Source organism: Bos indicus x Bos taurus, chromosome 24 (assembly GCF_003369695.1).
Source record: "Bos indicus x Bos taurus breed Angus x Brahman F1 hybrid chromosome 24, Bos_hybrid_MaternalHap_v2.0, whole genome shotgun sequence".
Classification (NCBI taxonomy): domain Eukaryota; kingdom Metazoa; phylum Chordata; class Mammalia; order Artiodactyla; family Bovidae; genus Bos; species Bos indicus x Bos taurus.
In genome coordinates, this window is record NC_040099.1 from 7,237,218 (window position 1) to 7,262,575 (window position 25,358).

At 43.0% G+C, this 25,358-nt stretch overlaps 1 protein-coding gene across 5 annotated transcripts in view; it reads right to left on the bottom strand.

Annotated features, from left to right (window-relative positions):
- Nucleotides 1–285: 285 nt before the first annotated feature.
- Nucleotides 286–25,358, bottom strand: part of SOCS6 (suppressor of cytokine signaling 6) — a 36,020-nt gene continuing 10,947 nt past the window's right edge. For 3 of the 5 annotated variants that reach the window (XM_027525659.1, XM_027525661.1, XM_027525658.1), the window contains one exon: nucleotides 286–5,924. In XM_027525659.1, the coding sequence (XP_027381460.1) occupies nucleotides 4,218–5,795 (1,578 nt within the window). In that variant the 5' untranslated portion in view covers nucleotides 5,796–5,924 and the 3' untranslated portion in view covers nucleotides 286–4,217. Of the gene's footprint in view, nucleotides 5,925–7,896; nucleotides 8,064–19,883; nucleotides 20,324–25,358 lie in introns of those variants that run through there. The other 2 variants (XM_027525660.1, XM_027525662.1) reach the window with 2 other exon arrangements.

Here is a 25,358-nt window from a genome sequence, read left to right on the forward strand (position 1 = left end):
ACATTCTGTTAAGAGAAGTTTTATTATTACTGTGTTCATTTTAATTAGTCTTTGTTTTGCAATGTTCTGCCAACTGGCTCCAGCCTTTGTGCTGAAGGCTTTAGGATATTAGCAACACTGGCTGTCTCCCCGTCACCATTTCACTTTTCCTGTTTTACTAAAACTTGTTGGTCCCTACCTCCAGTCTCTGCCCAGTTTATGGGACATCCAGAAATAATCTAGTTAGCCCTATACCAATTACAAGTCAAACTCTGCATCTGATTATTAAATAGACCACAAGGCAGATCTTGTGAACGAAATTTTTATTTACATGTTGTATCTAGAAGCAGATACATAAATTCTTTATACGATTAATCTCCAAAAATGTGCAAGAAATTACTATAGTTTGTTTACAAACCAAAACACGTATTAAAATCAATGGACTTTGGATAATTCATTCTGTGGTGTTCTCAGTACAAATGGAACACACCTGATTCGAAACATACAGAAAAAGTGTAAACTACAGCAATCTGGATTGCAGGTATTAATTCCATGGCACTCTGACGACTATAAAATTTCTTTAACCCAACACGTATACTTAGTACAAAATTCTATAAGAATTTTTCATCATCTCTGGAAGTAGAGCTTGGATCACTTTTCAGAAACAGCAACTACACATTTGCCATGTTATGACTGATTAATAAAAAGGATGTTTATAAAAAATCTTTACAGGATTAAAAAAGTATTAAACCGAATTTGTGATCACTAGCGTACCAATCTTTGTTTTAGAATTTTAAAGTTACTTATGGAACTGGCAAGTGTTCCTTATTAGAGTTTTCAACGTAACTGTCTATTGCTGGTAGTGTGATTTCAAATTAAGACTTCACATTGGATGAAAAGCCATGAAGATTTAAAACGGATTATTTTGAATCATTCATAAAGCAAATCTCTCTCATATACAATGGGAACTGTACAATGATCAAAATTGGCATTTCTGAAAGCATTGTTAAGAAAGAGATTCGGACTGGTAGCACTAGCAGGGACACTGAATATAACCTACTGAAGATGTCAGTAACTTTTATCCTGTTTTAGTAATACTGGCTCAGAAATTATCCTGTATATTGTACTTGGGTTATATTTCCTATATTCCAATGGTTTAGCCTTTTGGCATGATTTCTTTTAACAGCAAGATGGTTGCCCTGTGTAGCTGGTTTCCTTAAAAACTATTTTAAATTCTATGATCGTTTCCTGTGACATTTTTTGACCTTCTAAAATTTTCAGATTATTGCACCAAAATGGGGCACAGTTTTCCTTAGAGAAAGGAGACTTTTTCAAGTACTTTCTATGCTTTCTTATTATTTGTAAAAAATAAAAATAAAAAAAAGCACAATAGTGTCCTAGGAAGCCTGGAAATAGCTTCTGGCTTCCATCATGTTTCTGGGATGAGATATTTGATAAAAAGCAACTCTGATTCATTTCATACGGCAGAAGGATACAGCTTTCCTGTGTTCTTTCTCTTGCCTTGAGCTCAGATTTTCAGAAGCAAACATTGAAGAAATCACTTACAAGCAGCATCCATGTCATCTAAGCCACCATTCAGCAGAATCCAGAAATTCACCCAAATGCTACCTGCACAAAAACTACAGGATGAAGACTTCTCTTTTTCTCCTTTCCATTTTTAACCAGACCGTTTTACTAGCCTATAAAGCCAATTGCTCACATTATGTTGTGCTGCCTCGGCCAAATGGTTCCCTAAACAAAAGCAAAAAACATTGTGATATTCCTCTCTGTTTGTAAATGATTTCTTTGCAAACACTTTTATTTTTATTGATACACTATCAGACCCTAGAAATCTGAAACTGGATTAGAATAGGGCATTTTACTTAAAGGAATTTTATATTATGAACATACAGAAGCACACTACGAATTGGCTTTCTGAATTAGAACAGTATCAAGACTTGCCCTCCATAAAAACACAAAATACAATTTTCAAGACATTTATATGGAAATCAGAATGATCTTAACTTGAAACCAAATGGCTCAATCTTAAAAACATGGTTATCATGAAGAAGGTGTGGGGAACAGGCTATGCCCACATAAGACAGGGTTCAGGGCAGTCCAAAGACCTCTGTGCACCACGGTCTCACAAAGAGTACATGTCAATGCTTCTAGAAACACGGAGAAGCCATCTCAACACTTATTATTAACACACAGTGACTCTGTGACAATACCTGCCATCTAATATAGATGCACAGGGACTTTTAACTCACCCTAGATATATTTTAAATTGTTTAAAAATAAATAGTTTTGCAAAAAAATAGTTTAAATGTCTTGCATTAATTTGATAACAAGTTTACAACTCTGTAATAGTTCTTAATCCAAATAGCTTATAATGAACACTTAAATTATATTATTACAGTATACTCCATATTCAATCTTATTAGGTGAAAACATATCAGAAAATGAAAGAGGAGTCTTTGCAACAAGGTACAATCAAACATTCCACCAAAATTAAGTACCTTTTCCCCTTTAAGTCAAATACCATAACACAGGTATTAATACACTGGGCCTTTTCTTGGTAATTCTCAGCTGACTCTAAAAAAAAAAAAAAAAAAAAAACAGAAAAAAAAATGGGGATACTGATATGTCTGGATGACAAAGCTATTAAATTTGACCTAAGACCTTTACTCTGTTTGTTTTTTTTAATGAGGATAAGAGATAGGAAAAGGAAGAAATGTCTTAAATTACATGTTTCATTGGAAGGGGAAACATTTCCTTTAAAGTTATGTAGCTAGAAACATCTTCTGGATGGAACAATTTCAAAACACTAAAGAATCTGCAGTGAATAAGCACTGCATTTCAAAATAACTAAAAAGTATTGGATATAACATACTACCCTCACCCCGCAAAGGACTGAATCAAAAGAGATGAAAAAATTAGTGATGCTAATTTACTTAAGACTTGGCTAAATAAAAAATAGAAACCCTATGGATAAATGGCAGTATATATGGTAGGCAAATGCACACACCTGATTCGGTATTAACACTTCTGTTACACGGTGCGCCACAATTTCCACAATTTTTAAACTAAAGTCACTGGGATTTTTTGGTTTTGTTGCTTTTTTTTGGTGGGGGAAGGAAGTGTTAAATCTAGCACGTTTTAATGGTGAATACATAAAAGAAAAATATAAACCTAACTTTAAAACATTTTCTTTCTATTCAGATCAATTTAAAACTCTATATAGACTTTAATGTTGCAAGAGGATCTAGTCCATTTATGAAAAGCATTTCTACATCAAGTTCACCCAAGAAAATGTTGTCTAAGCTAAAGAAATTACAGATAAAACATTTTACCAGAGCAAAGTATAGATAACAAAAAATTGCTTATCACAGGAAACTAAGGTCATCTAAGAATTTCTTTAATAGTTCTAGTTCCATAGGTCTTTATACGTTATGCCAATTTGTACCAGAGTTTAATGACAGAAAAGGCAACAATTTTTAAATTGGTGGTATACATTTCTTTACAACTTTTTAATGTAAGGCCATTTATTAAAAACAGACAAACCACAAGATGAAAATGAAGGCAACAGAAAAATCCAGCTTCTCAGAACCAAAAGACAGCACAACCTCAAACATAATTTAGAAACAAATGTGGCAGAAAGATATGTCGCAGACCTGCCTTCCATTACCCAAGGTTATGTCAGTTCACAATTGTAAATAAACCTTTGTAGAGCATGAAATTAAAAATCATTTTCAGTGTCGGTGTAAACTCTTGTGATTAATCACATAGCTATGCTGACTCAACACTATCTTTGAAGATGGGCCATTGAAAGAGAGACATAACAGGTTCATTCTGCAAGTTTCATTCAACTTTACTCAGGATTGGATACACATGAGATGTGCTTTTAATGCATAAAATCACAGTGGATAGCAGCAAAGGACTGGGGGTGGGTGGTAAGGAGAATCTGATCATTCACATTGTGATTATTCTGCGCGCTGATGGAAGAGACTTCACACCTCCTCAAACCTCCAGACTTCCCTTTTGTAAAGAACGAAAATGAACCCAAGACACCTCGCGGACGGTTCCCCACCCCTAAATGGACTGGACACTCTTTTACACATAAAACTGAAATAAAGAATATGGCAGCAAAAGATTCTGATGGCGATGAAGAGTCTGTAAACTGTATCTCAGTCTCTCTCTCTCACTCCCAAAGTGCACGATGCCGGGCTGCGGTCCTGTCAGTAGTGCTTCTCCTGTAGGTAATCCTTCATTTTGTTGGGCAGGGGCAGCTTCTGGATCAGGTCTATCCGGGTGTACTGGCGGATGACGAAGCGGCACAGGTACTGCAGCGAGCGCACCTGCATGAAGCGCGACACCGGGTTGGTGAGCCGCACCGGGTAGGTGGCGGAGCCCGGCAGGCGCGAGCGCGAGTAGCAGAAGGCGCCGTTCTCCGAGTCCCTGATGGAGTGCTCGATTAGGTCCACGATGGACGTGTGCCCCTCTACGTCCGGCTGCTCGTAGAAGCTGAACCGGCCGTTCGAGTGCTCGATCCGGGTGTGCAGGGTCTTGCCGTGCGAGCGGAAGCTCAGGCTGAGCAGGTAGCGGTCGTCCGAGCTGTCCCGCACCAGGAAGGAGCCGTCGGGCACGTTGGCCAGCTTGCCCTCTGCCTCCCAGCGCGTGATGGGCCCCCAGTACCAGCCCTGCTTGGCCAGCTTCTTGAGCTCCTCCGTCAGGCTGGTCACCGCCAGGGGGCCGCTGCTCTGCACCGAGTCGTACACCCTGGCCACCCCGGGAGCTGAGGTGGGGTCAAAATTCAAGTGGCAGCGCACGCTGTCGGCCGCGTGGGCATCCGGGCCGGCCAGCCCGGTGAAGGTCCTTTGGCTCGGATCGGTCTGCAGCGGAGGTAGCAGCGGGGAGAGGGGGGGCCCGTCGTCAGGGCCCCCCCGAGGGCTCGGCAGCACCCCCGCCGCGGGGCCCGCCAGCAGGCCGCCCACCGGCGGGTCGCCGAAGAGCTCGGGCGCTGGGCGCCCGGCGTCCTCGTCGCGGCGGGCGGGGCAGGGGCCCCCGGCGGCCGGGGGCGGCGGGACGGCCGAGACCTCCATCGGGGAGGAGCCGTCCAAAGGCACGGTGTACGGGAGGTAGTCCTGAGGCAGCAGGCCCAGGACCACAGGCACGTGCTCGCCCAGACGCAGGCGCAGGTCCCCAGCCACAGGCGCCGGGCTCCCGGGCGCGGCGGGTGGCTCCGGGCACGGGCAGGCGGGCTCGGCCGCCGGGCGGAGCTCACCGAAGTCCTTGCGCACGCCGTTGAGAGCCGGGCCCGTGCCGGGCGAGTGCACCAGCGCCTTGACCCGCACCTCCATCCGGATGCACGTCTCCTCCGAGGCGGTGGGCCGCAGCGGCCAGGGCGTGGGGCTGTAGTGGTGGCTGCGCAGTGACGTGGAGCGCATGGGCCGCGGCGCCCGCGCATCCTTGAACACCAGCGGCGCCGACGACGACGAGAAGGTGTCCTCATCCGCCGCGCCCCCCGCCGCCGCGCCCCCCTTGCCCTTGGCCTTCTGCTTGGCGCTCAGCCGCCTCTTCAGCGTGCCCATGAGGCTCTCGCTCTTGGCCCGGTTCTTGCCGCCGCCGCCCTTTTCGTCCTCGCCGTGCAGCTCGCAGCCGGCCATCTCCTTCCCGTAGCAGCTCCCGAACAAGGACTCCTCTTTGCCAAAGTCGCCGGCTAGTGCTGGCTGTTGTACGACCATGAATTCTGCGTCTTCTTTGCTCTTACTCAAATTGAAAGATTTCCGGAAGGTCTTAAGGCTGATCTTCTTCATTCTGACGAGCTACCTGATCCGAGGGGCTCAATTTCTCTCGGGGAGATTATCCGCGAACATCTGGGCAGGCTGCAGGCGAGGCTGCATCCATGCGTTTTCCCAGCTTCATTACCCCTCTAGAGTCACTGTCTAAAAAAAAAAAAAAAAAAAATTTAAAAGGTCACATTAAATAAGGTCTCCACAACAAGTCTTAGTTTTAATTCTTCAGCTTCTGAACAAGGATGCCTAAGTATAAGAAGGCAAGCTCCATTTGGACAGATTTTTTTTCCCCATTTCACGCAGCACAGTAGAACACTGCCTATTTGACCGACATGTGATAGTGCTTCAGGAACAAACCCTAATCCTTTTCTCCCTGCACCTCGCTTTGATTTAACCCTAATTATGGTCCACGTGCCTGTCCTTCCTGAGTCAGTCGCCCTTTTCACAATGACCCACACCGTCCCAGCCACCAGCCTGTGTCCTGCAGACATCCAACACTCAGCAAACAAGGCACCACGTCCATAACAAGCCCAACCGATTCTTCAACAACCTAGGTGTATTTTTAAATCTTTAAACAGCTGTAAAAATGAATTAAAGGAAGTCCATAATCTGTGACAAGTTATCTGGGGAAAGCCTAGACATGCCCTCCATGGCCACGAGTCTACTGAGAACAGGGTCTGTCCACCTGCATGATCCCAGAGCCCCGCCAGCCCAGACCTCCCAAGACAGGCACTTTCACCTGCAGGGGACACCTGTAACAACAAGTACAGTTCTTCACAGTAGGAGAAACTGCATTATTAGTCTTAACAGGCAGAAAATGGTGATGTGAAGACTAACAAAAACCTCCCTGTGTTAAGTGATCATTTTCTGGCTCACTAGCAACAAATCCAATTTTGTCCACCAAAAAAACCGACCATCAATTTACAGAGATTAAGAAAACTTAATTACCAATATCCATAAAACTAGAGGCCGTGAATACAAGGAGAAAACAAACATGTTTAGCCCCCAAAACAGGAATGCTGTAAAGAAAGTACCGTTTATAATAATAACTGAAAACCAGCAAATTCTTGATAAACTAGATCAATGACTCAGTATCCAAAATGGATTATGTCTGGTGTGTCTGGAGTGTTACCCTAACATCTCCCAAACCCAAGCAGGTAAACCCACTACACTTAAAGCTTGACCTAGTGGGTCAGGCCCCATCGGCTTTCTATGAATGGTATAAAACGTTAGTTCAGCTCTCTATTATTAAAAAAAAGCAAATCAAAACTACAACGAGGTACCAGGTCATACTCCTCAGACTGGCCATCATTAAAACCTCTACAAATAACAGGTGCTAGAGAGGATGTGCGGAGAAGGCAATGGCACCCCACTCCAGTACTCTTGCCTGGAAAATCCCATGGACGGAGGAGCCTGGTAGGCTGCAGTCCACGGGGTCACCAAGAGTCAGACACGACTGAGCAACTTCACTTTCACTTTTCACTTTCATTCATTGGAGAAGGAAATGGTAACCCACTCCAGTGTTCTTGCCTGGAGAATCCCAGGGACGGGGGAGCCTGGTGGGCTGCTGTCTTGGGGGTCGCACAGAGTCGGACATGACTGAAGTGACTTAGCAGCAGCAGCAGCAGCAGAAAGGATGCAAAGAAAAGGGAACCCTCTCCTACACCACTGGTGGGAATGCAAATTGGTACAGCCACTATGGCAAACAGTATGGAGGTTCCTTAGAAAACTAAAAATAGAATTACCATATGATCCAGCAATCCCACTCCTGGGCACATATCCAGAGAAAACTCTAATTCAAAAAGATACATGCACCCTATGTTGATAGCAGCACTATTCACAACAGCCAAGACATAGAAATAACCTAAATGTTCATCAATAGATGAATGGGTGAAGAAGATGAGGTTTATAAACACAATGGAATACTACTCAGCCATTAAAGAAGAACAAAATAACACCATCTGTGGCAACGTGAATGCAACTGGAGATTATCATACTAAGTGAAGTAAACCAGAAGTAGAAAGACAAATACCGTATGATATCACACATACATGGAATCTAAAATATGACAGAAATGAACCTATCTGTGGAACAGAAAGACTCACAGACACAGAGAACAGACCTGTGGTTGCCTGTGGGTGGAGGGTGGGCAGGCACAGACTGGGAGGCTGGAGTTGGCAGATGTCAATCGTTACATACATAACGGATAAACAAGGCCCTACTGTGTGGCACAGAGCACAGGGAACCAGTCAATATCCTCTGCCAAGCCGTAATGGAAAACTGACTCATCTGAAAAACAGATAAACCATTTCTGAATAAAATGTAAGATATTAAAATGTTAAAAACAATCGCCTGGAGTCATTTGGAGCTCTCAGGGAGGGCTATCCAAGCTTCCCCAGCAGGCCATGTTGCCTCTAAAATTTTCTAACAATGGATGGGCAGGGAGAGCTCAAGTTCAACATATAAGCACTGGAGAGACTCAAATGTGAGTCAATTGCATGTAGAGGTTTTATTCACAGCTAACTTCCATTTGCAAGTAATTCTTCATAACGTCCCAATTTTGTGACATAATTTTACTGACATTAATCAGCCTCAGTTCTGGCAGGAAACAGCTGCAGTTGCAACCCTTCTAGGTCCACCAGTTACAGACATACTAATCACTAGAAACGTGTGTGTGCAGACACAGTTAATGCAGCGAGGAACACACACAGACTCGTCCCAGGGCTGGAGGGAAAACACCCATGGCACGTGCCACATGCTGTAAGTCCAAGCTTCAGAGATGAACAAGGAGGTTAAGTCCTGAAGAGCAAGTCCAGAAGATGAAGAAAGATCCAGAACACGATGCAGAAAGGAGGCCTGACTAGGAGAGAATCTGCAGCAGGATCTGGACTGCCTGATCCTGCCCACAGGCACCCCGGTCTCCCCATATCCTGCCTGCCCTGCTGCAGGACAATGACAATCTGAAACAGCTTCTCAGCTCCCTCAGTGAAGGACAACAGGGGCTGAGGCTCCTGTCCTCACCCCGTTCCTCCCGGGCTCTCTTCACTCACCTCCCGGTGCTCTGAGAACACTGTAAACACGCTGCCACTGAGGGCCTGGGAGCTGGCTGCAAACGTCATACAACCACCCCCGCCCCCAGCTTCGGTCAAGTCTTCCCAATGTCACTGTCTCGATGAGACCTGCCCTGATCATGCCATTCAGGCTACACCACAAAACCTTCTTACCCAGGACAACAGAAGTGTCTTGCTTTAACAGGCTCTCTGTTACCCTCTCCTCTTCCACTCACTGACGTGTCCCAGGCATCCAGGACTGTGGCAGGAGCCCAGGAGGTATGGTGATCAGACACCCCGCCCACCTCCACTTCCCTCTCACCTCACCTCAAGAGGTAATTCATCATCATAGGGAAAGGTTACACAGCTCCTTAACACAGTCAATAAAGTTCTACACTGTCTGGCTGTCCTGGGTGATTTCTGCTCCATTCATATTCACCATATTCTCACTCAACACAGAACTTTTTAACATACTGCTCCTTGGACCTGAACTGTTTCTGTTTTCCTTCTCCTCTTTGACTAATTCCTTTGAACCTCAGCTCATCTGTCAATTCCTCAGGGAGTATAAACTGCTCTTCCTGATTAGGTGAAATCCTCCAATTAGGGGATCTGAGGACACTGCACACCTCTCCAGCTTCGAATTTCCATCTGGGATGTATGCTTACATCTATTTGTATAATTACTTGATTAATACCTATGACCCCAGAAGGCTATAACTGACACAAAAGCAGAGACTAGTGTCCATTTTTTTCTCAGCGTGTTATCCCAGCACCCATCATGGATCTGGCCCAAAGAAGGCACGCCACAGATAACTGCTGAATAAACAACAAAGCAAACTGAGCGAGAGCCCTCAAAGGAAAGGTGACAGTGACAGACGACTTGATGCTGATGCATTCAACTGCCTCAGCAGCAGAATCAGTAACTGACTCGAATGTGCAAGTATCGTTTTTAACTCACCCTCACTAGGTCTGGCTTCCCTCGTAGCTCAGATGGTAAACAATCTGCCTGCAGTGTAGGAAACCCGGGTTCGATCCCTGAGTCAGGAAGTTCCCCTGGAGAAGGAAATGGCAACCCACTCCAGTATCCCTGCCTGGAAAATCCCACGGACAGAAGAGCCTGGTGGGCTGCGGTCCATGGGGTCGAAAATAGTCAGGTACAACTGAGCGACTAACACTAACTACCAGGTCTGTGGTTCAAATGTCTCTGCTTCCCACTGTCGCATCCATTTCACAGAAAACAAGACTGATAACTACAGTAAAATTACTTAGTAATTATCCACTTGATGACAATTCCTTTTTTCAACTATAAATCCATATGCAACTTAATAATAACATTCAATAAACAAAATTCAATCCCAAACATGAGAAACTACACAAAGTTCTATCAGGCCATATGGTCTTTTATCTTTTCCTTTCATTTTCTAGGCAAAGATTACTCTGGAATTTTTAAGAGTATCTGTTTTTCTGTTTGCACTTCCAAAAATATATGCCATCTTTTTATAGGACTACCATCTGTCTCATCATGCCTAAGTAAATGTTCTGAATTAGTTTCACTGCTTTTCTAATTGTAAAATTTTAAGTTTACACATGTATTGGCTTGGCCAAAAAGTTCACTCGGGTTTTTCCATAAGCGCTCTCAAGAAAACCTGAACAAACTTTTTGGCCAACCCAAAATGTGAATAAAGGTTCACATTGAAAATGTGCATAAAGGTTCAAGGGGAAGTTTTAGATGTGAATACGCCACCCAGGCAGAAGATAATATCTTCAAATAATTTCACAGTCTCTTTTTAAAGAAATGAGTGGTGGTAGTCAAGCTTGGCATTTTAACACCTAATGAAAAAACTTTTAAAAGACAACATCAAAACAACTACCTAAACCTTCAACGAACAAAACAGCTTTATTGCTGTCAATTTTTACAAGTAAGGAAACTAGAGAGATAAAATTTGCCCCAACAGATTAGATAACTTGCCTCTAGGAAAAACAGCAGATCCAGACCTTAAAGCCAGCTGCTGGCGCCAAAACACACATTTTCTCCTCTGACAGCGGCCCTGCTGGTCGTGCTAGCGCTTAAGTCAGTGGTTCCCAAACTTTCGGGTCTCGGGACCTCTCTGCCCTCTTAAACATTACTGAAGATTACAAAAAGCTCTTGTCTATGTAGATTATACAGAAATCATTTCTTAATAGTCAGTTGCTCTGGGAAATCTGAAAGCTTTTTTTTAAACCCTATTACATTAGAAATTAAAACTGAGATTTAAAAATATTAATTCATTTAAAATGACAATGTACTCATTACACGATAACATAAACCACTTTTCAAGAAAAATAGATACGTTTTCCCAAAGAACTAAAATTCAGAGAGAAGAGGCACTGTTTTACATGATTGTAAATCTTTTCCCATCCGACTATATTAAGACAACTGGACTCTCATCGGTGTTTGCACTGAATGTGTTACAATATGTTGTCTTAAAGTAGAAGAAGAAAACCCAACCTCTGATAGAAGCAGAACTGGAAAAGGCAGGGTACTTTAATAACCTTCCGTGTAACTGTGGGTGGTCTTCTTGCGCTAACAGAACAAAGTCAAGGGATAGTTTCTTAAAAGTCAGTATTGCTGAGAAAACAACAGAATGGGAAAGACTAGGGATCTCTTCAAGAAAATCAGAGATACCAAAGGAACATTTCATGCAAAGATGGGCTCGATAAAGGACAGCAATGGTATGGACCTAACAGAAGCAGAAGATATTAAGAAGAGATGGCAAGAATACACAGAACTGTACAAAAAAGATCTTCACAACCCAGATAATCACGATGGTGTGATCACTGACCTAGAGCCAGACATACTGGAATGTGAAGTCAAGTGGGCCTTAGAAAGCATCACTACAAACAAAGCTAGGGGAGGTGATGGAATTCCAGTTGAGCTATTCCAAATCCTCAAAGATGATGCTGTGAAAGTGCTGCACTCAATATGCCAGCAAATTTGGAAAACTCAGCAGTGGCCACAGGACTGGAAAAGGTCAGTTTTCATTCCAATCCCAAAGAAAGGCAATGCCAAACAATGCTCAAACTACCGCACAACTGCACTCATCTCACACGCTAGTAAGGTAATGCTCAAAATTCTCCAAGCCAGGCTTCAGCAATATGTGAACTGTGAACTTCCTGATGTTCAAGCTGATTTTAGAAAAGGCAGAGGAACCAGAGATCAAATTGCCAACATCCGCTGGATCATGGAAAAAGCAAGAGAGTTCCAGAAAAGCATCTATTTCTGCTTTATTGACTATGCCAAAGCCTTTGACTGTGTGGATCACAATAAACTTTGGAAAATTCTGAAAGAGATGGGAATACCAGACCACCTGATCTGCCTCTTGAGAAATTTGTATGCAGGTCAGGAAGCAACAGTTAGAACTGGACATGGAACAACAGACTGGTTCCAAATAGGAAAAGGAGTTCGTCAAGGCTGTATATTGTCACCCTGCTTATTTAACTTCTATGCAGAGTACATCATGAGAAACGCGCTACTGGAAGAAACACAAGCTGGAATCAAGATTGCCGGGAGAAATATCAATAACCTCAGATATGCAGATGACACCACCCTTATGGCAGAAAGTGAAGAGGATCTAAAAAGCCTCTTGATGAAAGTGAAAGTGGAGAGTGAAAAAGTTGGCTTAAAGTTCAACATTCAGAAAACGAAGATCATGGCATCCGGTCCCATCACTTCACGGGAAATAGATGGGGAAACAGTGGAAACGGTGTCAGACTTTATTTTTCTGGGCTCCAAAATCAGTGCAGATGGTGACTGCAGCCATGAATTAAAAGACGCCTACTCCTTGGAAGGAAAGTTATGACCAACCTAGATAGCATATTCAAAAGCAGAAACATTACTTTGCCAACAAAGGTTCGTCTAGTCAAGGCTATGGTTTTTCCTGTAGTCATGTATGGATGTGAGAGTTGGACTGTGAAGAAGGCTGAGCGCCGAAGAATTGATGCTTTTGAACTGTGGTGTTGGAAAAGACTCTTGAGAGTCCCTTGGACTGCAAGGAGATCCAACCAGTCCATTCTGAAGATCAGCCTTGGGATTTCTTTGGAAGGAATGATGCTAAAGCTGAAACTCCAGTACTTTGGCCACCTCACGCGAAGAGTTGACTCATAGGAAAAGACTCTGATGCTGGGAGGGATTGGGGGCAAGAGGAGAAGGGGACGACAGAGGACGAGATGGCTGGATGGCATCACTGACTTGATGGACGTGAGTAGTCTGAGTAAACTCCGGGAGTTGGTGATGGACAGGGAGGCCTGGCGTACTGTGACTCACGGGGTCGCAAAGAGTCGGACACGACTGAGTGACTGATCTGATCTGATCTGATTGCTGAGAAATCTACAGCCATATCACTTTTTTTACTCCATTACATTTAAATCTATTGGTCTAGGTTACACTTTGAATGACTCTTTTATACATTCCTGAGTTTTTAACATCATGTATTAGTTATTTCATCATACAATATGAAAAAATTACTATCACCACTGATCTCATAAGCAAAGTCTTTAAGTACTGTGAAGCTGCGAAGCCAAGAGTGGTAGGTAGAAGAAGTTTTGCAGTTGATTTTTGCTTGAAAGCTTGAATTTAACGTGGGCAACAACACTGTCAGTGAAGTGAAAGGCTGTACTTTAACCATTTATGAGAAACCGTCTACTAAACACTCAAGATGATTAAGCATATCTGTCGATTGTTCTTTTAGGTAAAAGCAGTGCATCATGACAAAGCAGCTAGTTAAGTCAATTGCTCACACAAGGCTTCCCTGTGGACGCCTTCTTTAGTATGTGGTAAAAGTGCTTTCTACACACTTCCAATTCATCATAAGCATTTTAAAAAGATGTGTATTCAGGGTCAAAATTTGATAAAATTAATAATTTTTATAGCTACATCAATGACATTCTTAAATGTAACTGGAATCTTCTTACAAGTGCTTGGAGGTGAAGAACATATGGCCATCACGAAAGTTTAATACTATCACAGTTGGTGCCCCAGCCTTGTTTGTGAACAGGCACCATCATTTCTATTCACGGCACTTTTGCACCCTCAGCAGAAATGGCAGAAACAGTGGAAAAGGCAAATAATGTTTTAGCGTTATGATGAAAGGAGATCCACAGACCATATTTTGAGGATTGATAAGTTAAAACTATCTGTGAAGACAGTTTAAAAGAGAAAGACTTTAAATGTAGGCAAAGCATCCACATAAAAAGTCAGCAAGACAGGAGGCTAGTTCACCGTTGTAAATCTCTCTCTGCAGGTCAACACCCAGCCGGTCTTCCCGCATGCTATGGCTCATGCCCGTCCAGGTCAGTGCCCTGGATCCCACTCCCTGCTCCTGAACCTGTCAGCTCGCTACCTGTCATCACCTTTATCTAAAACAAGGGAAAATAAACACCAGATACTAAAGCCTTTCCATGAAGGGAGAATCAGAAATGAGAGAAAGGAACAGACCAATAAAAAAGAAAAGAAGGGTAATGGCCAATGTAAATGAGATGCCACGGAATTTAGGGCCCAGTGCTTGTTGCAACAGTAAATATGAAGGGGATACACCCAACTATAAGAAGAAAACGACTTTCAGAGCTGGTTTTTAAAACTCCAGTCGTATGTTATATTTTTAACCAGTTGCATTATATCTGCTCATTTACTGCTTTACATTGCGAGCACCATCACTTGGTCACTAGTTGGACCCCAATACCTGAAAAACCTCCTGGGCACTGCTGACATTCATCCAAACTTTGCTAAACTTAAGATTCTTTTTTTTTTAAGTTCTTTTTATTAAAAAAAAAGTTAATTGATTTGTAAACACTAAATAAATGCAGACAGCTAAAATTTTTTTCTGTGGAATTAGATGTAAACAAAACCACTCTAAAGAACTATGAAAACAGTACCTTAAAAAAAAAAGAAAAAAAAAATCTAGGCCTTTGTATGAAGACTGCTTTGCAAATGTGATTAACTTCTAATTTTACTTAAAAGTTAAGTGCCAAACTGGAAAATCATAGATGACGCATTATGTAAAGCCAGAGATGACATAATTCAAACCAACTTTAGTCACTGAATATTTAAAGAAAGACATTGGTCCTACACTTGGAAACAAAAAGTGCATATTTACTTCTTTTAATTTAAAATAAAATGTTCAAAAGTACAAGAGTACATACTTTCATGCAGTTTTTCAATGAACTAGTAAATATCAATACTAATTATTTTCAGAAAAGATCCTCTAACAGAAAAGAACTTTTGAAAAAAGGCATATGGTAATAACAACTGACTGTGAGAATCAGGAAAAAGGGGAAAATGGATTTACGCAAAATAGAAATGCAAAGAGCTGCTGCTGCTGCTGCTGCTGCTGCTAAGTCGCTTCAGTCGTGTCCGACTCTGTGCGACCCCATAGACTGCAGCCCACCAGGCTCCCCCGTCCCTGGGATTCTCCAGGCAAGAACACTGGAGTGGGTTGCCATTTCCTTCTCCAATGTGTGAAAGTGAAGTCACTCAGTCATGTTAGACTCTTAGCGACCCCATGGACTGCAGCCCACCAGGCTCCTCCGTCCATGGGATTTTCCAGGCAAGAACACTGGAGTGGGTTGCCATTTCCTTCTCCAATGTGTGAAAGTGAAGTCACTCAGTCATGTTAGACTCTTAGCGACCCCATGGACTGCAGCCCACCAGGCTCCTCCGTCCATGGGATTTTCCAGGCAAGAGTACTGGAGTAGGTTGCCATTGCCTTCTCCGAATGGAAAGAGCAGTTAACAATAAATCTATAAGAAATCAAAATATGTAAAAGTATGTGAAGATGCTATGAAAATTAAGCTGAAACTCAGATGAAATGGAAAATTTTATGGCTAATATATATTATTACACCAAATTCTATCAGAGGAGGCAGGAACCCAAAAGAGGCTGACAGCTGTCAAAGAACTTGAGAAAGGACCCATGAACTACCAAGGCCTTCTCTTCCCCTGAGGAGAAAAAGTGACAAGTCACTGAAGACATACGTCCAGTATTCCAATACTAACCCACGTCCAATACTCACTCAACTACTTCAGGGCAGAGAGGGAAAAGAATGGCTCCCAAATTTATTTTTGAAGTCAAAAGAACATTGATACCACAACTGGACTAAGACAGCAAATTAAAAAAAAAAAAAAAACACCAAATCTAACTTATGAATACCAAAATAGAACTCCTAAATATCAGCAAACATTGAGAGTGGTGGGGGGAAACAACTCAGTAAGATACATCCGAGGTTTGCTGGTATGACTGTGTATTTGTAAATCTACTAACATAATCTACCATAGATCAAGAAGAAATATTATGATCACAGCTGTAAATAACAAGAAAGATTTGAAAAAAATTACATTAATTCTTGATTCGCCTCAAAAGTAGTCTTTGCAGAATAGAAACAGATGGACATTTAACACAATAACTATAACAAAATTATGAACCATAATGAATAAATGCTGACAGGCGACAACAAGGACGCCAATTATCAATACTATTAATTAGCATTATTTTAACTGAGTAGCCAGTTAATCTGTCAACAGTAAGAAGCATAAATATTGGAAAGGAGGAAACAAGTTGTCATTATTTACAAATGACATGACTGAATGAATACTTGGAAACACAACAGATGCAGCTGAAAAACTATTGCGGGGGGAAGAAAATTCAGTCAAGTAACTACTTAAAAAATGTACACATAAAAATCACTAGTAATTCTATATTTTTTAAAAAGCTGATAAGAAAATATAATAAAAGACTAGATTCTACTTATAATGGTTTTTAAAAGATGGAGGGTCAGGATGGGGAACACATGTACACCCACGGGGAAAAAAAAAAAGATGAAATTAATTTTTTAAATGTCCCTAACTTTATGAAAAAAATTCTCAAACTCCTCAGAAGGGAGCATAAAAGACCTAAAGACACATTATGTTCTTCAATAAAACAGTTAAATCCTGTCAAAATACTAGGTTCAAGACCCCATGAAAACATCAATGATGTTTTTGCAAGAAACCTGACAAGATGATGTTGAGCTCAGACGCACAAATGATGAAAAGAGAACCAAGACAGATGCTACAGGGCAAATGAAAGGGATGAGCTGCACAGGATCACCATGCACTGCCGGGGCTCAGACCCGAAGGAGGAGTGCAAAGTCAAGAGACAGACACGGTACACCGAAGGAGTCTGTGATGAGGAAGACAGTTTGAACTACTGGACGGAAGGCGGGTTACTAAGGAAGCGATGAGAGAAGGCTGGAAAACCACTTGAGCATGGTGGGGAAAGCAAGACTTTGACTTCATTCCTTATGCAACTATAAATTTCAGAAGGATCAGATTTGCAAACGAAATAGATAAATGAATGAAAGTTGAAAGAATCCTTAAAAAACTTAAGACGGCAAGTTTCTATGCATAACATAAAATCTTGACTCCATAAAGGAAAAGATCAACAAACATTAACAATGAAAATGTACGGCACAAATAAACCCAAAAAACAAGCTGGAGGAAAACTGCAAACACATATGTTGCTGTCGTTTAGTCTCTCAGTCATACCTGACTTTTTTGTGACCTCCGTGGACTGAAGGCCACCAGGCTCCTCTGTCCATGGGATTTCCCAGGCAAGAATACTGGAGTGGGTTGCCATTCCCTTCTCCAGGGGATCTTCCTGACCCAGGGATCAAACTTGAGTTGGCAGGCAGGTTTTTTGGTTTTTTTCTTTATAAAACACGCTGAGCTATCAGAGAAGCCTGTAAACACACATGACCAAGGATGAATTTCTGTCACATAGACCATGCTCTTAGCAATCAGCAAGAGAAAGGTATACAGTTCTAGAAGCAAATGAGCAAAATATAAATGAAAATGAAAAATTGACACAGAAAGGACCGAAGGAAAGTAAAAAAAACAAGCAAGAGAGAAATCAAGCAAGCAAGAGAAGGAGACAAATTCAAGTGGCCAGTTAACACCCTAGAAGATTCTCAACTCATCTACCACAAAGACATTAAACGAATTTGGGCAAGATGGAACTCTACTGATACACTGAGATTGTGGTGGTAGCTACATGACTGAATGTATTTGTATAAACTCAACAGATTGTACACTACAAAGGATGAGTTTCACTGAATGTAAACTATTAAAGAGATGGGAATACCAGACCACCTTACCTGCCTCCTGAGAAATCTTTATGCAGGTCAAGAAGCAACAGTTAGAAATGGACGTGGAACAACGGACTGGTTCCAAATCAGAAAAGGAGTATGTCAAGGCTACATCTTGACACCCTGCTTATTTAACTTATAATGCAGAGTACATCATGCGAAATACTGCGCTGGATGAAGCACAAGCTGAAATCAAGACTGCCGGGAAAAATATCAATAACCTCAGATAGGCAGATGATGCCACCCTTATGGCAGAAAGTGAAGAAGAACTAAAGAGCCTCTTGATGAAAGTTAAAGAGGAGAGTGAAAAAGCTGGCTTAAAACTCAACATTCAAAAAACGAAGATCACAGCATCCAGTCCCATCACTTCATGGCAAATAAGATGGGGAAACAGTAAGAGACTTTATTTTCTTGGGCTCCAAAATCACTGCAGATGGTGACTGCAGCCATGAAATTAAAAGATGCTTGGCTCCTTGAAAGAAAAGCTATGACCAACCTAGACAGGATATTAAAAAGCAAAGACATTACTTTGCCAACAAAGGTCCATTTAGTCAAGGCTATGGTTTTTCCAGTAGTCATGTATGGATGTAAGAGTTGGACTATGAAGAAAGCTGAGCGTAGAAGAATTGATTCTTTTGAACTGTGGTGCTAGAGACAACTCTTGAGAGTTCTTGGACAGCAAGGAGAAAAACCAGTCAGTCCTAAAAGAAATCAGTCCTGAATATGCACTGGAAGGACAGATGCTGAAGCTCCAATACTTTGGCCACCTGATGCGAAGAACTGACTCATTTAAAAAGACCCTGATGCTGAGAAAGACTGAGGGCAGGAGTAGAAGGGGATGACTGAGGATGAGATGGTTGGATGGCATTACCAACTCGATGGACATGAGTTTGAGCAAGCTCTGGGAGTTGGTGATGGACAGGGAAGCCTGGCGTGCTGCAGTCCATAGGGTCGCAGAGTCGGACTGATTGAAACTATATGTTAACTTTAAAAATTCACTAACAAGAAAATTCAAAACAAAACAAGATAATATCCTTCACTGGTGAGTTTGAAAAAACTAAATCAAAAACAACGCTGGCAAGGGTATGGGGAACTGCTGCTGCTAAGTCACTTCAATCGTGTCCGATTCTGTGCGACCCCATAGACGGCAACCTACCAGGCTCCCCCACCCCTGGGATTCTCCAGGCAAGAATGCTGGAGTGGGTTGCCATTTCCTTCTCCAATGCATGAAAGTGAAAAGTGAAAGTGAAGTCGCTCAGTCATGTCTGACTCTTCGAGACCCCGTGGACTGCAGCCTACCAGGCTCCTCCGCCCATGGGGTTTTCCAGGCAAGAGTACTAGAGTGGGGTGCCATTGCCTTCTCCATGGGGAACTAGCCCTGACCATTAACTAACTGCTCAAGTGTACACTGGTACAACTTGTGGAGGATTACTTGAAAATATTTATCAAAATTTTAGAATTCACATATGCTTGAGCCAAGTAATTATGCTATTAGGAATTTGTCTTTTAGATATATATACATGCCAAAAACAGGGACATATGGAAAATGATGTGCTGAAGAGAATTAAAAAAAAAAAAAAAACAGAAACTAATACTACTTAATCATTTACCTATTAATGACCTACACCTGGGCGTGCTTAGTCACTTCAGTCATGTCTGACTCTCTGTGACCCCATGAACCATGGCCTGCCAGGCTCCTGTGTCCATGGGATTCTTCAAGTGAGAATACTGGAGTGGGTTTCCATTTCCATCTCCAATGACCTACTATTAGCAAATATAGGCCACATATTGGCCTACTATGTGCCAAGCCTTGGAATATACTGCGTCTCATTTAATCCTCATAACCCAGCGAGTTTAGTTCTAGGCATAAGGAGTACCGAGTCTGACACAGCAGGAAGCACTCACCTGGAGCGAGACTGCTCCGGGTCATCTGCATCCCAGCTCCAGCTTCATCAGCTGTGTCATCTTAGAGGTATTGGTGCCCATCACACAAGTTATCGGTGAGGTTTCAAAGTGCTCATAAATGTGATGTCCTTAAAAATGCCGCCCACAGATTAAGCTATACAGGTGCTTGAGGCTAAAGGCAGCAAGAATAAAAGTAACGCCCGCTCTGTACGAGTGGGGAAGCTGAGGCAGAAATCATAGCACTGGCCTCTAATCACACCCTGATTCTGCAGGATGATCCACTTAATCTAAACTTCGCGAGACTTCTGCTGCATAATGCATTCTGGTCAAAATGTAGAATGGATCTGCATATCAGGGAGCAACAGTGAAAACACATGTCAAAAGCTAGTGAACTAGTTCAGAAAGTCACAGTCCATCCACACAATGGAGTATTATATGCATAAAGAAAGGGGTCCAGGAGACACTGGAAAAGGCAAGCTGCAAAAGAAAAGGCAAATATGATCCCATGTGTGTATTTATATGGCTAAATATATACAGTAAAACTCTCCAGGTATCAGTGACCACACATCCAGGCGGAGGACATGGGATCAGGAAGCCACACCTGCAAGGAGACATACGTTTCCCACAAAGGACCTTGCAGTGGCCACTGAGCAGGTTTTACTTTACACAGAGCCACCACCACTCCCTCCTCCCCACGGGCTAGGTAAACAAGTGTTTGTCTGTGTGTTTTCGCCACCTGGGGTCACAAAAGCAGGACGCTGATGCCCTCAGGGTCAAAGGTCTCAACAGCTTTCCTGAATCACCCATCTCTGTGGACCCTCTTGAACTGCCTCCAATCCTCCCCAGCTTCCAAACTCCTGATGCACCTGCCCCCCCACCCCAGGCCTGGCCTGGTCTCGCCCCCGGTACCTCACTCTCTCATTTCAGTCTTCCGCTTCCCACTGAGACTCACCCAGGGCTCCGCTCCTATAAACACCCGACCGAGGAAAGCCCTGGTGCCTAACAACCCCAGGACCTGAGCTCACCCCAGACAAGGCGTCCTCACCACTCACTACTGTTTCTGTAAGCTCCTTAACTGCGCTCACCTCTTTGCCTCCCTCTCCTATGGTATTATTATTCCAGCTCACACACGTGTCTTCACACTGATAAAACACTGCACTCCTCCACCAGTGTGAGGAGAGAGCTGCAAACCAGAGTTGAAAGATAAAGTCCTGACCCTCCAGGGCCTTCGATCCTAGTGCAGAATGTAAGTAAGCAAACATGTGCAAAAGGGTTGTAAAAGACACACATTTACAGCCCAAATGACGCGCTCATCCTTGAGAGGAGAGACCTTGCTCACTCCAGGAGGCAGAGGCTTCTTGTCACCCACTGCGATCACTTCTGCTGGTAGACTTACTTCCACCGCCACTACAACCACCAACCCCAGGGGGAGTACTGTGCATAAAAAAATGCACACTAATCTTCCTGAATCGTCACAATAACCCTATTTTCAAGGTTCCAGCTTTACTTCTATTTTATAGAAGAGTAAACTAAACCTTAGAATGTTTAACAGTTGTCCTGAAGTTGCAAAGGAATTTGCCAAGCGACAGACACAAGAGCAGACCGTTGCCGGTTTCCGATGACATGTCATTTTATCTGACTGCGTTAACACTGTATGGAGCTGGGAGGACAAAGCCTTGTGGTTCTGAGCAAGACTCTGCAGTCACCACTGCCTAATGACCCTGGGCACTATGCCTCAGTTTCCTCATCTGAAAATGAGAATTTAAAAGTATGTACCAAGGGGGATCCACTTCTGGCATGATGGAAAGGGAGACTGACAAATCTTCTCTGTAAAAAGCAGAGAAAAACTCTACAAAATCTATAAAGTTTTTCCTCTGTAAAAACTATAAAGCTGGGCCAAACTGTCAACAGCAACCATTTCAGCACTTTAGAGATAAACTAACTGCGTACAACTGAGAACTTATTCATAAAAACCACTAAGCATTGGGACTTCATGAAAATTAAAAATTTCCGTGCTCCAAAATGCATCATTAAGAGAAAAGAGAAGCTACAGATTGGGAGGAAATATTTGCTTACTGTGTGTCTGATAAAGGATTTGTAGCCACAACAAATATATAAAGAACTCTTAAAACTGAATGATAAAACCACCTGTTCTTAAGTGGGCAAAAGATTTAAATAAGACCTTTTACCAAAGACATACAACTGGCTAGTAAGCACATGAAAAGGTGCTTGACACTACTGGTGGTGAGGAAAATGTAAATGAAAACCTCAATGAGGGACCACAACCCACCCCAAGACGGGCAAGACCTAGAGTCAGCAAAAAGGGAGACAAAGTGGAACCCTCCCACATTGCTGGTGGCAACGTAAAATGGGCTGGCTTTTAAACATTCTTCTTTTTCTCCTTATTATATGGAAAATGATTAAAATGCATAACTAGATGTGCACACCACAAAGACTTATGACAAGGCGGGTGCGTTTCAGACCCCTAGGAATCGCCCCGTGTCCGTTTACACAGATCATCTCCTTTCTTTTTTCTACACTGTATAGCACTTGTGTCTTGACTTTCTCCTCTTCTTGTGGTGTCCTGAGGAGCTGAAGTTTCTCAACGTATTTCAGTCGAATCTGTAAGTTTTCTTTTATTGTCCGCTGCTCCTATTGTCTTAAGAAACACTTTCAACACAGAAAGCATGGTATCTCCTGTTATTTCCTATAGAAAAGTATTAAAGGGTTTGCCTCTCACAGGTAAGTCCTTGGTTAATACTTGGTTAGTACTGACTCATGTGTGAGGAAGGGATTAATTTGCATTTTTGCACAGGGATAACCAATTGGCTCGACATATTCAGAGAAAAATATTGACCCTCTAAGAATCCAAAGAAATGCAAATTAAAATAGCAGTGATCTTTCACAAGCCAAATCAGCAAAGATTCTTCTAAATAATGATATTCATTAGTTGAAAACATCTTAATATAGTTGTAAAACATCACTTGGATATATGCAACTCTTAAAAACATACTCTTTGACCCAATAATGCTATTTTTATAAATCCTGAATATGAAAACAAAGCATAATAACATCCCCTGCATTTATAATGTAGTGAAAAGATAAATTTAAATTTAAAAAATCAGAAACATTCTAATTTCCAACATTATGAGAACTGTAAACAAAATTCTTGCACATCTACACAATGGAACTTTAGGGAAACACTAAAACTGATATTTATACAGAGTTATAAATAACATGGGGGAAAAGTTCATATTGTTCATTTGTTATGTGCAAAAACACAGGAAATGAAATCTTATGTAAAGTGTGGCCTCAATTATGTAGAAAGAATAGGGAGGAAAATCAGACCAGAAAGAAATACAACATAACTGTCAACTGGATCACAGAAGACTTTGTAAGTATTATTTCCAGTACCTTATTTTCAAAATATTCTACAAAAAACATGGAGTGTTTTCTTCAGAACAAGGTCTGTAGGCTTGTTTGTTGGTAAGGCACTGTTTAGAAGGGGATGGCTGAGTAAATCCATCAAGTCAAAGCAGAGTGCAAAGCCTTTCCTCGCTTTTCAGGCACAGCATGACCACCAAACAAAAAAGCAGGTCAACAGGTAAAAACACTTATTATTTTTGCTGTATTAAGAACCTATACAGCCTCCTCCTTCTCCTCAGTCCACTTAAAATAACTTTTTGCCAATCTGACATTACATTTTATTTAGTGTATATGTAGTCTGGACTGAAATATTCAAAGTTTAAACGTTAAGAGTAATAACCCCACCAGCTCGTCAGTGGCTTGTATTCCACGGTTAATCACCGTCATTCCATAGAACATTCCTTCAATTCCCTTTCCCCATTCTCACTCAGAAAAACTCTCCTGGCGGAACCACAACCTTGGGGACACCGACTCTGCCTGCACCCTCCCCGGGAACGTGGCTGGAGAAACACCAGCCGTCTGGCTGGTCTCAGTCTGCAGTCGTCTCCGCGAGCCGCAGGGGCAGCCTGAACGCAGCCTGGAAGTCACGTTCCATCCCCTGGTCCACTGAGCTCTCCCCTTCCTCGCCGAGCACGTCTTGTCTTCCCTCAGACCTCCTACATCTCCCCTACCTTCAATCTCAGCTGAAGGCCGGGCTCCCTACTTACCGGAGACAATCGAGACCTTCAGAAGCAAACGTGACACCGCAGCGCCGCGGCAGCCCACGCCCACCCGGCTACCATAAACCCACCGACCTTTCCACGGGCCGCTCCGCTTGTGCGCCCGTCTCCTCCACCTGCCAACGAGTCCCCTCTGCTGGGTCACTCCTCAAAGATACAAACCAACCTCCCCCACCCCCACCTATGCTTCTCTCCCTTACAGCCTAACACCTTGGGGGAACCACGCGTATATGTGAGGACCCCCTTGCCCCCATTTTTCTTAAACTCCCACCGGAGACCTTCTCCCCCGCGGTTACGGGGACCGCTCTTGCCAAGGTCACTAAGGCTGGATGTGCTGCGCTGCGCTGACCTCCCGCGGACCAGCAGCGCCCCCAGGCACGCTCGGCCCGGCACTCAGACTCCAGTCACTTCTCCTCCGTCCGCACTCACGTCCCTCATTCTCACGCAGGAGATAACACTGACGTGCAGCCCCCTCCCGAACCGTACCTCTTTGCAGTCCAGTTCCAGCCAGTTCCTCTCTGGATTCTGCCGCTGCGCTGTCTTATGGATACCTGAGACTCAAGCTCTTTCAAAATGAAAATCTGGATTTTTTTTTCCTCCCTATCCCAGCCCTAAACCTGCTCAAGCTGCACTCTTTCCCACTTTCATTCATGGCTACTCCATTATTCCAGCTGCTCAGATCAAAACCTTCAGCACCATCCAGGGCTCTCCTCTTTCTCTCACTCCACATCCAATCTCAATCCCTATCTTCAAACCATAGGCAGAGCCCTCTCACCTGTGGGTCCAATCAACACACTGGCCATCGGCATCCCTGCCGCAGCCTCCTCACTGCTTTCCTGCTCCATCTCCACCCCCCACCCCCACATCTTCTCTCAATATGGCACAGGTGCTCAGGGAACTGGCAACAGATGCCTGTTACTATCCTGAGTAATAAAGTCCTTTATCTCTGACCCAGGAGTCTCATGTCTTCTGGCAGCAGCAATGGAAATGTTTTTGGTTAACTTGGTAGCTTGCAAGTAGCATAAAATCTCTGACTTACTAAATAAGTGAAATGTAGTAAACGTAATAGAATCGCTTTGACTTCTTTTAGAGTCTCTGATCTTTGCACAATAAGCTTTTAGAAGTCATATGAATATTTGCATGGCTATAAAGGTAGATAAGTGGGTTTCCCAGGTGGCTCAGTGGAAAAGAATCACCGCTAACAGAGGAGATGGGGGTTCAATCCCTGGGTCCGGAACATCCCCTGGAGAAGGAAATGGCAATGCACTCCAGTATTCTTGCCCGGAGAATCCCATGGATAGAGGAGCCTGGCAGGCTACCGTCCATGGAG